This window comes from Arachis hypogaea, chromosome 17 (assembly GCF_003086295.3).
Source record: "Arachis hypogaea cultivar Tifrunner chromosome 17, arahy.Tifrunner.gnm2.J5K5, whole genome shotgun sequence".
NCBI lineage: Eukaryota > Viridiplantae > Streptophyta > Magnoliopsida > Fabales > Fabaceae > Arachis > Arachis hypogaea.
The window spans coordinates 9,108,187-9,122,567 of record NC_092052.1 but is presented as its reverse complement, the minus strand read 5'-3'; the positions used below and the strand labels follow the sequence as shown (position 1 = coordinate 9,122,567).

The 14,381-nt window shown below is 30.8% G+C and overlaps 2 protein-coding genes across 3 annotated transcripts; both read right to left on the bottom strand.

Moving 5' to 3' along the window:
• Window positions 1-6,437: 6,437 nt before the first annotated feature.
• On the bottom strand, window positions 6,438-8,995 carry LOC112765653 (protein LURP-one-related 15). Of its 2 annotated transcripts, none has more exons than XM_072223824.1 (3): window positions 8,617-8,995; window positions 8,004-8,234; window positions 6,438-6,614 (listed from the first exon to the last, which is right to left on the bottom strand). In XM_072223824.1, exons 1-3 carry the CDS (start codon window positions 8,881-8,883, stop codon window positions 6,483-6,485), a joined length of 630 nt encoding a protein of 209 aa, XP_072079925.1. In that variant the 5' UTR covers window positions 8,884-8,995; the 3' UTR covers window positions 6,438-6,482. The 2 variants fall into 2 exon arrangements, with proteins under 2 accessions (XP_072079925.1, XP_025667319.1); XM_025811534.2 differs by having other exon boundaries at window positions 8,004-8,231.
• Window positions 8,996-9,725: 730 nt separating this feature from the next.
• Window positions 9,726-13,344, bottom strand: LOC112765773 (ribosome biogenesis protein NOP53). The gene is made up of 12 exons (XM_025811630.3): window positions 13,010-13,344; window positions 12,355-12,515; window positions 12,116-12,164; window positions 11,994-12,019; window positions 11,802-11,882; window positions 11,591-11,701; window positions 11,336-11,427; window positions 10,805-10,924; window positions 10,606-10,728; window positions 10,382-10,448; window positions 10,195-10,283; window positions 9,726-10,052 (listed from the first exon to the last, which is right to left on the bottom strand). The coding sequence occupies exons 1-12, from the start codon at window positions 13,176-13,178 to the stop codon at window positions 10,046-10,048; spliced, it is 1,095 nt and encodes a 364-aa protein (XP_025667415.1). The 5' UTR covers window positions 13,179-13,344; the 3' UTR covers window positions 9,726-10,045.
• Between the last annotated feature and the right edge of the window lie 1,037 nt (window positions 13,345-14,381).

Genomic DNA, 14,381 nt, shown 5'->3' with positions numbered 1-14,381 from the left:
TGTTTAGAATTTAGAACTTAAAATTTAAAATCTAGAGTTTAAAATTTAGGATTTGAATTTTAGAATTTAGAGTAACCGGTGATGGATGGTGGTTGGCGGTGGCTGGAGATGATTGCCGACAATGACTAGAGGTTGCCGGAGCCCGGAGGATCATTGATGGCGACCAGAGTGGTTGCCGGAAGGTCAGCAACCGATGGTAGTCTGCAGCGATGATTGATTGGTGATAGAATATAGAAGTATATAAAATACCATTTGAAACTTGTTTGGAAAAGAGAATAAAACTAGCTACCAATAATAAATTAAAACAAATGACGAAGCAAGTGAAAAACAAGATGCTTTTATATGATGTTGAGTTACAACTTACATGTATGATGTATATATCTGGCTAATATAAATGTACATAAGAATTTATATTTTATTTTGTGCACCCAATGTGTATTATTATTTGTGCATAATAAAATAATAATAACTCATATTTATTGAGTTAATTTTTAAAATTGAGTTAAACCCATTTAAATTTTTATAAATAAATTAGCTAAGACAATCTTATATTATTAAAATGAATGAATAAGAAAAGTCCTTAAATTATTTATTTTTTCCTCTTATTTAAGAACAAATCTCATATTTGTCATTGACACTTAAAAACAAGGTTATTCCTGTTGTGATAAGAATATGAGGTGAATGACTATTTTTCATAAGATTTAATTTATCAAGGGTGATTATATTTAATTATGTTTGAACATAAATTTTTTTTGTATTTATAAATAGCAACGTAATATGAAATATATGAGACACACAACAATAAAAATATTTTTCTCTCTCTATATATTATTATAATATAAATTCTCTCTTTTTTTTTATCTCTCCTTAGGTTTTAAGTTTACTATATATAATATTAATAAGTATATTAATCATCTCTATTATATTGAGATAGTAATTGTGGTAAATATTAATATTAGAGTCTTCTACTTTTTTATTTTATTATTATTATATCTTCCTTATTTATTTTACAACATGTTATCAACACGAGACTCTGATCAAATTTTAGAAAGACTCCAGGTAAAAAATTGTTATTATGTCAAAATTCTCTCATCTTGAATTTAATGTTCTTGATATATCTAGAAACAACTATTTATCATGGATACTAGATGCTAAAATCCATCTTGATTCAATGGATCTTGGAGATACTATTAAGGCTGAAAATAATGTATCCCAGAAGGATAAAGCTAAAGCCATGATTTTTCTTCGTTGTCATCTTGACGAAGGATTGAAAAATGAATATCTCATATTAAAAGATCCTGCAGATCTGTGGAAAGACCTTGAAGAAAGGTACAATCATCAAAAGACGGTGATACTTCTTCAAGCCCGATATGAATGGACGCACTTGCGTCTACAGGATTTTAAATCCATAAATGAATATAATTCAGCAATATTTCGAATTACCTCACGAATGAAATTATGTGGGGAAAAGATATTTGATAATGATATGTTAGAAAAAATTTTCTCGACCTTCCATGCCTCGAATGTGCTCTTGCAGCAGCAGTATCGAGAAAAATGATTTAAAAAGTATTCTGAGTTAATTTCTTACCTTCTTGTTGTTGAACGCAACAATGAATTACTTTTAAGGAATCATGAAGCGCGCCCAACTGACGCCGCCTTATTTTCTAAAGTAAATGTGGCAAATTATAATCTCAGAAGAGGTAAATGGCAAGGTTTTGGTAACAAGAAAAATGAAAGGAAGAAAAATTATATTCACAAGAAAGGATCTCACCAAAAGTGGGATAAAGAAAGAAATAATAGGCAAAATAAATCAATTGAGGATAAATGTTTTCATTATGGTGGAAAGGGACATTGGTCACGTACTTGTCGTACCCCAAGGCACCTAGTAGATCTTTATCAAGCATCTTTGAAAAAGGATGATAAAGAAAAGAAAACAAATTTTGTTTCAAATGATGCTGAAAATTACACCACTCATTATGATGTATCTGATTTCTTTGAGAATCTTGAAGAAAATATTGGTCATTTGATCAATGATGGAATAGTTTAATATGTGAGATTGTTAAGTATTCATGTAAATAAATAAGGTAAAGAACTTCTTGTTAAGTTTTATTTTCTATGCATTTGAATTTCAAATACGATGAATATAAATAATGTTTATGAATTTTAAAATTACTGAAAGTGTCAAGATAATAATAATAAAATTTTTTAGTATATACTATATTTTTTAGAAAAATATTTTCGATTAAGAAAATAATTCTACTGCGTAAATATTTCTATTTATTATTATTTGTTTTTGAAGAGAATAACAATGACATATAGTGAAGATGTTTGTCTTACGGATAGTGCAAGTTCGCACACCATTCTCAAAAGTAATATATATTTTACCCATCTTGTGCCAAAAGAAGAATATGTTAATTCTATTATTGTCTCGGACAATGTGATAGAAGGTTCCGGAAGAACTATAATTTTGTTTTCTGGAAGAACAAAATTTATAATAAATAATGCACTATTATCTACCAAGTCTCTGAGGAACTTGTTGAGTTTCAAAGATATTCGCCGAAATGGATATCATATTGAAACAATGAATGAGGGAAATCATGAGTATCTGTATATCACAATCCATGAATCAAATAAAAAAGTTATATTAGAAAAGTTACCCTCACTTTCATCTGGGTTGTATTATACTAAAATTAGTGCAATTGAATCACATGCCAATGTAAATTAAACCAGAAGTTTACTAACCCAAATGAATTTATAATTTGGCATGACTGATTGGGTCATTCGGGAACAACCAAGATGCTGAGAACTATTGAAAACTTCCATGGACATTCACTAAAGAACCAGAAGATTCTTAAATTTAGTGAATTTTGTTGTGTTGCATATTCTCAGAAAAAGTTAATTTTAAGGCCATCACCAGTAAAGATTGGATTTGAGTCCCCTGAGTTCCTAGAAAGGATTCAAGGCGATATATGTGTACCTATTCATCCACCATGTGAATCTTTTAGATATTTTATGGTCCTAGTAAATGCATATTCGAGAAGGTCACATGTGTGCTTATTGTCTTCTCGCAACCTGGCGTTTGCGAGATTACTTGCTCAAATTATTCGATTAAAAGCACAGTTTCCAAAAAATCCAATCAAAGCAATTCGTCTTGATAATGCTGATGAATTTACTTCCCAAGCTTTTGATGCCTATTGTATGGCTAATGGAATAAGTGTTGAACATCCAGTAGCTCATGTTCACACACAAATTGGGTTAGCAGAATCACTTATTAAACGCCTCCAATTAATTGCTAGACCCTTACTTATGAGAACAAATCTCCCAACCTCGATTTGGAGGCATGCTATTTTACATGCAGCAGCACTTATTCGTTTGAGACCAACGAGTTACCATCAGTTCTCTCCTATGCAATTAGCTTTTAGTCAGCAGCTAAATGTTTTCCATTTAAGAATATTCGGGTATGCGATATATGTTCCCATTGCACCACCTTCTCGCACCAAAATAGGATCCAAAAAAATTGGGGATATATGTTAGATATGATTATCCCTCTATAGAAAGGTATCTTGAGATACAAACTAGGGATGTATTTAAAGCCCAATTTGTGGATTGTCATTTTGATTAATCAAAATTTCCAACATTAGGGGGAGAGAACAAGCTTCCTGAAAAGGAACTTAATTGGAATGCATCATCCTTAATGCATTTAGATCCTCGATCAGGGCAATGTGAACTAGAAGTTCAAAAGATTATATATTTGTAAAGAATAGCAAATGAATTACCTGATGCATTTTTCGATACAAAGAGGATAACAAAATCTTATATACCAGCGGAAAATGTCCCAATTCGAATTGATGTTCCAGTCGGACAAATTACCACTGAAACAAATTCACGCCAGAAGCGTAGCAGACCTATCGGTTTCAAAGACAAAAATTCTCAAAAGAGAAAAGAGGTAAATACTATTCATGTTGAAAAGACATAGTAAAGACACTTGTAGTTGTCCAAAATTCTGATATATTTTTAACGCTAAAAGATGTTCAGGTACCTGAAAATTGTGAAAATGACAAGATCTCGATAAATTATGTCTTTACAGGAGAGAAATGGGACCGAAATAAGACATTTGTCAATGAAATATTTGCATATAATGTGGCATTAAATATCATGCATGCATGAAAGTAAGGATCTTGAGCCAAGATTAGTCGAAGAATGTCGACAAAGAAATTATTGGCCAAAATGGGAAGAAGCCATGAAGGTTGAGTTAGACTCAGTTATAAAACGTAAAGTCTTCGGACCTGTAATTCGTACACCAGAAGATGTAAAACCTATTGGATACAGATGGGTATTTGTGAGAAAACAAAATGAGAAAAATGAAGTTGTGCGTTATAAAGCCCGATTTGTGGCACAAAATTTTTCACAAAGGCCCAGTATAGATTATGAAGACACGTATTACTATGTAGTGGATGCAATAACATTGCGTTATTTGGTCAGTTTATCTGCATATCATAAATTACATATGCATTTAATGGATGTGGTAACAACCTACTTATACGGCTCATTAGATCGTGATATCTATATGAAAGTCCCTGAAGAACTAAAGATGTCAAAATCATCCAATGGATATCCACAGGGGTTATACTCAATAAAATTGCAAAGATCTTTATATGGTCTAAAGCAATCTGGATGAATGTGGTATAATCGTCTTACTGAGTATCTGGCCAAAAACGGATTTAAGAATGATGATATCTGTCCATGTATTTTCATAAAGAAATTTGCATTTGGATTCATTATAATTGCTGTGTACGTTAATAATTTAAATATTATTGGAACTCCTGAAGAGATTCCAACAATTATAAAAACTCTAAAAGAAGAGTTTGAGATAAAAGATTTTAAAAAGACTAAATTTTGTCTCGGCCTGCAGATCGAACATACAAAAAATGGGATCTTTATTCATCAAACAACATACACAGAAAAGATCTTGAAAAGATTTTATATGGATAAGTCACATCCATTAAGCACCCCAATGATTGTAAGATCTTTGGATGTGGAAAAGGCTTAATTCCGTCGTAAGGAAGAAAATGAAGATATCCTTAGTCTGGAAGTACCATAGTGTCATTGGAGCGTTAATATATCTTGCTAATAACACACGACTTGATATATCATTTGCTGTGAATTTACTAGCAAAGTATAGTTCTTCTCCAACCAGAAGACATTGGAATGGAATCAAACAAATTTTTCGATATCTTCATGGAACGGTTGATATGGGATTGCTTTATCCCAATGAATCCAAGTCACAACTAGTTGGCTATGCAGATGCAGGATATTTGTCGGATCCACACAAAGGGAGATCTCAAACAGGATACCTATTCACGTATGGTGATATAGCTATATCATGGAGGTCCACAAAACAGATGATAGCAGCAACCTCCTCTAATCATGCTGAAATACTAGTGATACATGAAGCAAGTCACGAGTGTTTTTTGCTCAAGAGTTTGATCCAATATATTCTGTCATCATGTGGACTGATTGATCATAAGATAGCTCCAACTGTCCTGATTGAAGATAATACAGCATGCATTGCTCAACTTAAGAGCGGATACATTAAAGAAGATAGAACAAAGCATATTTCTCCCAAATTTTTCTTCACTCACGATCTTCAAAATCAAGGGACAATTGATGTCCAACAGATCCGATCAAGTGATAATCTGGCAGATTTATTTACAAAGTCACTCCCAAAATTCTCCTTTGAAAAATTGGTATATCATATTGGGATGCGTCAATTTTGAGATGTTAAATGATGTCGACAAGAGGGGGAGATTGTACTCTTTTTTTCTTAGTCAGGTTTTTTTCCATTGGATTTTTCTTCACAAGGTTTTTAATGAGGCAATTCCTATCACAAAGGATTTTGTACTCTTTTTCCTTCACTAAAATTTTTTCCTATTGGGTTTTTCTTTAGTAAGATTTTAATGAGCCATAATCCTAAATGGTCATCCAAAGGAAAGTGTTGTGATAAAAATATGAGGTGGATGATAATTTTCCATGAGACTTAGTTTACTAAAGATAATTATATTTAATTATGTTTAAAAATAAAGCTTCTTTGTGCTTATAAATAGCAACGTAATAAAACATATGAGATACACAGTAATAAAAATATTCTTCTTTCTCTATACATTACTATAATATAAATTCTCTCTTTTTTTTTATCTCTCCATGGGTTCTAAATTTACCATATAAATAATATTAGTAAATATATTAATCATCTCTATTATATTAAAATAATAATTATAATAAATATTAATACTAGAATCTTCTACTTTTACTTCTTTATTTTATTATTATTATATCTTCCTTATTTATTTTACAACAATTCCTTCGCTTATTTATCCAGAATCTAGGCTTTATTTATTTCAGCCCATTATTTCAACCATTTTTTGCTAGACACAACATCCTTCTTATTATTATTATTGATTTAATGCCGAGGGAAACCAAATTCAAATGTAGTCATTTACGGTTAATATTACAAGTAATGCCACGACGAAAGCATAATCCACCCCTTCATTAATCTTCACTTTATAGCTTTCTTTCCATTTGCTGAAGTTTCTGCTTGGGAACACATCACTTACCTACACAAATCAATTTAAAAAAATGTGCTTCATTTTTCCTTGGTTCATTAGTAAATAATAATAATAATAATAATAATAATAATAATAATAATAATAATAATAATAATAATAATAATAATAATTTCGCCCCATTTTTTGAGAAATGTTTTTGAAAAATAATGTTGAATCAAATGCACATGTCGTTTACTATTTATAAAAAAAGAAATGTTGCATTTATTGGTTGAGTTAATTTTTAAGGACTAACAGTATTATTTATTTATTTTTATTATTTAATTAAAAACTGAATTTTTGAGTACGAGAAATGATTCTTCACTTTTATTTTGTTAAAACAAGTTTTACAAAATTGTATTGACATAAAACAAAATCTGCAAACCTGAATAAAAAAGCATTGCAATTGGCGTGAGCGTGATTGTATAGCATTAATATCAATATTTGAGAAAGAAATTTGCTATGGAATTGATTATGCTAATAGTAAATTACTTTGTTAAAAATTATATATAATAATATATAAGGATGAAATATATTTGTTATCCTTAATATTTATAATTTTTTTTAAATATTTTTAATAGTTAATTTATTCAATTTTATTCTTAATTTTTTTATTTGTGTTAAAATTACCTTCAAATGTTAACTCTATGTAAAACATTAAAAACAAATTTAAAAATATCTAAGATAGATTTGACACAGATCAAAAACATTACGGATAAAATTGAATGAATTAAAAATGTTAAAAACAAAATTAAACGAAATAAAATGTTAAAAGTTTTTTTTAAAAAAAAAATCATAAACATTAAGGATAAAAAATATTGTATATATAAATATTCTTAATATTTATAGGTAAATGGTCAAATTCGTCCTTAAAAAATTATTCGTTCTTCGAATTAGTCTCCAAATTTTTTTTTTTTTATCGAATTCGCCTTTAAAGATTTTAAATTAATCGCGTTAGTTTTTCTATCATTTTTTGTTGATGGCGCCAAAATTTGTCAATGTGACACGTTAAGTAATATTACAACACACACATAGGAGTTTTATTTACTATTAGCATGATAAATTTATGAAATTGGAACAAATTAAAACCTAATTGAGGGAAGAACTTGAAGCATTGGAATTCCTCAAGTTGGGGTTAATTTGATCTAATTTCACAAATTTATCATGTTAACCGCTAATTAAAACTACTAAGTATGCGTTATGGTGTCATTAAATGTATCATATCAACAAATTTTGATATCGTTAGTAACGGAAGTGACAAAAGAACTAAAATGACTAACATAAAATCTTTGAAGGACCCATTTGATTAAGAAAAATTTTTGGGGACTAATTTAAAAAATAAATAATCTTTTTGAAAACTAATTTGACTATTTACTCTAACATTTATTATTAAATTTGTACCTGAGCAATGATGGTGTCACCTTTGTAAATAGTGCAAGATTTTTGAGTGTGGCTACCAACAACTTGAAAGTTGCTTACATCTTCATCAGTATTACCAGGCATGAACACATCAAGCCGAGGTTTCATGTCCATTGGGTGTGACCTTCTCACCCCAAATATCACATCCTTATCATCTGAGCTTTTCCCTCTATGAACCCTCCACCGGTGCCGGAGCGATACCATTTTAACCTGCTAGCATTTTATGGGTATCGAGTTAGTTTATATTTTTCATTATCAGAATTACAACTGCTTTAATTTTGCATAATTAGAAATGATAGGTTAATAAGTAATGAGTAAAGTGTTGTTTTAGTTCGCAGTAGTTATTTTAGTGATTTAAGAGAGAAATAGACAAAATAATAAGGAAAAAAAAAAGAAAAAAACAATTAAAGAAAAAAGGGTATTTTTAGAAGAAAAGAATCATTTTGACTAAATGACTAAAATAAAACGTTTAGAATAAAAATACGACATTTTAAACGTAAAGAAGAGGACTTAACTTAAATATTAGAGACTAAAACAGTCATTTATTCGTAAGAATAATGTTCAACATGCAATATTGCATGTGTTTGTTGATCACCTTCTCTTGCATTATGAGGATTGGTGAACCTTGAGCATCACGCATAACCCTCTTTTTGTGGATGCTTAAGCTTGGCCCATCAACTTGAAGCAAGAGTTTCCCATTAACATCTTTCACTTTGTAACGTTGCTTCAACAACAATCCATTGTATTTCTTCTTCACAATCATTTCTGTTGGGTTTACAACACAGAACTTATCATCTACTACACTTATCATATTCATGGGGAACCCATGTGCCAATGCAAAATCAGGTGCACTTGCCTCCATTACTTCACAAATTAATTAATAAGAGTTTCCTTTTTCTAGTTGTAAGAATTAAGAACACTGTAATATATAGGAGATGAAGCAGTTGGTTCTCATATTTTTCATGCAACTTAAATAGTTGATCACACTTTGAATAAAATGGAAAAGAAACGCGGTTATAAAGTTAGACAATATAATGGACCATTCATCTTGCTTAGTTTTTCTTGTGCATATTATAAATTATAAATTATTATATATTATCTAATACCAAGAATAAAGTGTCTTTGACCTTATGCTGATTCATTAAGAATGCCTTTGACCATGTTATAATCGAATGAATTTTTCTTGCTAAGAAAATATTTTCATAAAATTTGCTAAAAAGGTCATGATATGCTGGTTTTACTAAATTTCTATTTCTTATGGCACGTGAGTATATAACCAACAATTTTGTAGCTAATATATAACTGAACATAAGAAAAAACAGAAACCTACTAACCAAATATGTTCTCATTTTTGTGTCAGTGAAAATGAAAACTCATTTATTCAGAGGCAGGGGTTTGAATAAGAAAAATACTTTAAAAAGAATTCAAAGCTGCTAGAGTGACTTGTTGCTAAGAGGATCCTGAACCTCTGAATATCCATTTATTTGAGATTCATTCAATTGCAAAACAAGATTTTTACTATATATTTATATTTTTTAAATTCCTGATTCATATTAATTGAAACTTTTGGGAAAGTCTTCTAGATATTCTTAATCTCGAGCGTTCAAAGTTCAAACAGCCTAACATTGAATAAGGATATAACATATAAGATAAGATAGCAGCCCTGATTAGTTGAAAGTTGAGGTGTTTGAATAAACACAAATATGATGAACCAAGTTAAAAAGTATATAATATATCAATTTTGCATGAAATTTCTCATATGCTACAGGAAAAATTAAAATTCTATGCTATTAGTTTTGGGATTTTGATCACAAGTCTTGCTCAACAAATAATAAATATGGTTACAAATATATGTAGAAATATCGGATTACATATTGATATGTAGACTGTAGACACATTAACTGTGACTAGGAGCATATAAATAAAACGAACACAAGAAACAAAATCTTGATTTAGATAAAATTGTTTTGGTCTTTCATCCATGGCTTCAATGCTTGGTTATGGAACCAACAATCAAGAGGACTCTACTTCCTGCCAAAGCCATAACAAACACAATGTCATACAAATTTTAAATGTGTCATATCAAACAGGGTCAAAATATAGATGTATGAACTATATGCAAAAATTATTTGATGATGACATGTTACATATAATGTTAGAGAAGTAAACTAACCTCTTCCTCTTTGGTGTTTTGGATGCTGGAACAATCAATCCTCTCTTCTCTAAGCTTTTATATCGGTCCTTTATAAGGCTACAACAACCCTACATATATGTCATTGAAATTGAGAAGTTACTTGGATGTTTGAAAAAACTCAGAAAATAGATAACAAAAAGTAAGCAAGAGAATTTTACAAGCCTACCTTAAGCTTCCGGATGGATCCATTTATTTCATCGCTTAGGAGAACTTGAACAGGAGCAGGCTCAAACCTATTAACGAATTGTGATAAATATACACCCACAAAGAATCATGTGTATGGAAGAATATTTGTTGGGTCAAAACCACTGAAGTACTCTTGGCAAGTCCTCTCATTCCAATAACTAAGGTTTTGAAAGCAAATTAAGATAAATAGAAAAGACTACTTACTTGTGCTTTCCTAAGCGTGGTGGCCGTGCCTTTAACCTCTCTTGTTTAGCAACTTCACGCCTGATCCGTTTCTTCTGCTTTTCCTCGTCTTCTTGCTTGATTTCCTCCATAATTTCAGGTATGCTGTAACCAGAAGAATCAAAACAGCTTAAATATCACCTTTTATCGTTGTTGGAAACGTAGAAAATAATCATGCTACCTGTCAATTTCTTTTGACAATTCCACCAACTTCTTAGCTTCTGCTTCTTTTTTCTGTTGTTCTTTTCGCCTAAGTCTCTTGTTCAACTCAACTTTAGTGACCCTCTTTGTTTTGATAGGCCTGTTGGATGAATATTCAAACAATTCAAATATATCAGATTTTTAGTTGGGATGTATGGAACCTATTTACAATTACAAGCATAATGAGTCAACATAATTCGAAAGGATTATGCAAATTTGACATTAACTTAGTTAAAAAACAAAAGAGAATCAGAAATATATTCTCAAGAAATCAGATCAGATACGCATTATACAGGTAAATACGTTTCACTAATTATAAGGAGAAGTCATCAATTAACTGCTAGGAAAGAAAATTGAGAATTTGTAACATTAATGGAAACAAAAGAAGTATATTTCCATTATTTTGATGAATAATTTTTATCTTCAGGGGCAAAAAACGATTCGAGGGAAAATGTCAAGAATAGTATAGTATTTGAGCAATGTCAGGTCAATCAAAAGTTTGTCAGCATACCTTTTCTCTGATGCACCATCCTCATTATCACCCTCGCTTTCCAAATTACCTTCATCATCATCACTCCCATCATCAACATCAAGAAAAAACCTCTACAAAGAAAACAGAACCAAAGACTCAACCCGTATCCAAATAGCGACACAATTAATGTTGGAACCCCATATACTTGCATATAAATTCACATATCTAAAACATTAGAAATCAGACTAAAACTCCACAGAACAGTAATGACACAAATGAAAGAACAAGCCTCACATCTTCTTCAGCAATAGCTTCTCCGGAAACAGTCAACGGAACTGGTGTAGGGCCCAATTCATCTTTGTAGATCTTTTGCATTTCTTGTGCAACAGCACAAGCTAATACATCCTGGTTAGACAATCAAATTTTTTAAAGACACGTGTAAGATTCATGACAAAACATAAAAAAAAAAAATATTAAGTAAACAAAGTATTTCTTAATAATTTACCCGATGACTTTCGTATGAGGGATTGAACGAGCATCCAGGAGGATCAACCTCTACTGCTGGAATAAGAGAAGGCTTTGTGACCTGTGAAGCATGCATCCATCACACCATCAAATAAAAATGCTGAGATAAATCATAAAAAGAAAAAAGAAAAAGAAAATCCACAAAATGAATCTATCAAGCCATAAAGTGTACCTTCTTTCCCTTTCTAATGTCCTCATCTGCATGACAAGTTCAAAGAATCATTGTTAAACATCCCAAAATGCTAACAAAAAAGCAAACCACAACTGCAAAAAAATAATAAGCATATGACGTACCTTTATCACCCCACATATCAAATACATCAGAAGGTAAGTCGGAATCATCCTGAGATTGATCATGAGAAAAAGAATAAATGTAAACAATACATAATCAGAATAACATTTAGAATGGAGAGGAAAAACAAATGACTGCTTCCATCTGTCCAAACATGATGATTACAACTGAGCACATTCTTCAATCTTTGGGCAACTCTTACTGCTACTAAATTATTGCTGCATCAATGGAAATTACTTACCTTATTAGCCTCTTTTGTCATAGAGACCGCTTTATGGTTTTTACCGCCCTTCTTTCGTGTAGAAGATGGCACCGGCTTAACAAACTGGTTCCCCTGTAGCACACTATCAACATGGAGCACTTTTTCCCTGTGCTTTTCAATCTTCCTCTTCACCGCAAGATCTAGTAGCCAGCCACATTAAATTAGATAACCACAATCACATCGTCAAATGACAAATATCCAAAATCCATGGAGAAACACTAGAAACACAAACTGCAAAAGGCAGCCAAAAATCCAAAATGCTATATGCAGCTACCGAATAAGCCACCATTTGTGTATATATACCTGAGTTGCTTCACACATATTCAATGTACATTCTATATTCCAACATGTGTTATAAGAGTGGCTAATTTTATTTTTGTACAGATATCATGGTAGCCACAAATACGAAACATCCAAGTCATCATAACTCACATAACTCATCATCATATACAAAAATCAAATAATCATTACTGGTCATCTTTCACAATCTTATTTTGCATAATAATTTGCAAGCAACTCCCCTGAAAATAATCTATCGAAAACAAAATATTATCAAAACAAGAACAATAACAATAACCAATTTCCAACGCGCCATTGCATTCTAACCTAACCTAATTCAAGTTAAAGGAAGAACCTTTGGACTTGTCTTCGAAGAAAAGTGCATCGCTGGGAAGGGCGTCAAGGGTGCCGCCGGAGAGAGCGTCCTTGGTGGTTTTCTCGAAGAAATCTTCGATGTCTTCGGTGCTGATGTTAGCTCTCCACGCCTTCTTACCCTTCCTTGAACCTTTAGCTTTCTTCCCCATTCTTCTTTCTTCTTCTTCAGCTGCAACTAGTGACTACGCTCTCGTCTTCTGTTTTCTGCTGTAATTTTCGCAGACCGAAGGGTTTCTACTTTTTTTCAGCTGCAACTGCTTCATACGACTGCCAGTGGTGGCGGCACAATGATGAATGATCGAACCATCATAGTGGACCGTACCTAATATTATTTGGGCTTCATAGTCAGCATTTTTATGGGCTTTTATTTTGGGCCTTATGTGGGTCGTTCCATCTTTTGGGCTTTGAAGTCCAAAAAAATACCATATTCACAAATTACGCACATTCCTCAAATTCCTGTCACACTTCAATTTTGAAGTGGCGTCGTTTTTTTTTTAATTATTATTATTATTATTATTATTATTATTATTATTATTATTATTATTATTATTATTATTATTATTATTATTAAAAGTAATAATCCATATATAATGTATATCTACAAACATGTCTATCAGTTTAATATTTTAATTCTTAAATATTTATCATAATAAAAATTTTGAGTTTATTTAAGATAATAATTATTTTACAATCGAAAAATAAGACGTCTTAAATTTAAATTATATATAATATTTTTATGAACATATATAATAAAAGAACGTTTAAAAGGAAAAAATTGTACATTAAACTCCTCTCAATTTTCATTATATATAATAAATAAATAGATAAAATATTTACTATTTTAAAAAATTACATACTTAATAAACAAAAAATATAATAATAGAGACCAATTATATATATTCCATAAGTTGGACCCGTGGGTGGTGTGGGCTGGCTTATTAGCATACAATTTGAATATATATGTAAAAGACATAAAAACACAACAAATGTAAAGCATCGGAAAGTGATTTTATTATCACTCTCAAAATTGATAATATTATTTTTTACATTATAATTTTTAAGTTAATTTTAATAAACAATTATAAAAATAAAATGAAAAAAAACAATTTAAAAAGTTTAAGAAAATAATATTATGAATTTTAAAACTGGTAAAGGTACTTTCTTTACTTAGCAATTAATCTCTGCCATTGGATGGAATGGTGTCCGTAAATTAACAAGTAGTCACAAACAGTTGAAAAGAATAGCCTTATGACATGTCCCTCCTGTAAAAGACACCGTAATCGCCACCACATTATTTTTATTTATTTTCCGATTGTCTGGTGCGGTGGATTCTGCTGCCTGCTCAAGCAGCA

Excerpts from the sequence above, each read along its gene's own strand:
- LOC112765653 (XM_072223824.1), bottom strand. The coding sequence starts at position 8,883 with ATGGAGGCAAGTGCACCTGATTTTGCATTGGCACATGGGTTCCCCATG. Across the intron at positions 8,235-8,616 it reads TCCTCATAATGCAAGAGAAG|CAGGTTAAAATGGTATCGCT; the intron begins GTGATCAACAAA and ends ATAAAATGCTAG. Across the intron at positions 6,615-8,003 it reads GTGACACCATCATTGCTCAG|GTAAGTGATGTGTTCCCAAG; the intron begins GTACAAATTTAA and ends TGATTTGTGTAG.
- LOC112765773 (XM_025811630.3), bottom strand. The coding sequence starts at position 13,178 with ATGGGGAAGAAAGCTAAAGGTTCAAGGAAGGGTAAGAAGGCGTGGAGA. Across the intron at positions 12,516-13,009 it reads CTTCGAAGACAAGTCCAAAG|ATCTTGCGGTGAAGAGGAAG; the intron begins GTTCTTCCTTTA and ends GCTGGCTACTAG. Across the intron at positions 11,702-11,801 it reads CCTCATACGAAAGTCATCGG|GATGTATTAGCTTGTGCTGT; the intron begins GTAAATTATTAA and ends TTGTCTAACCAG.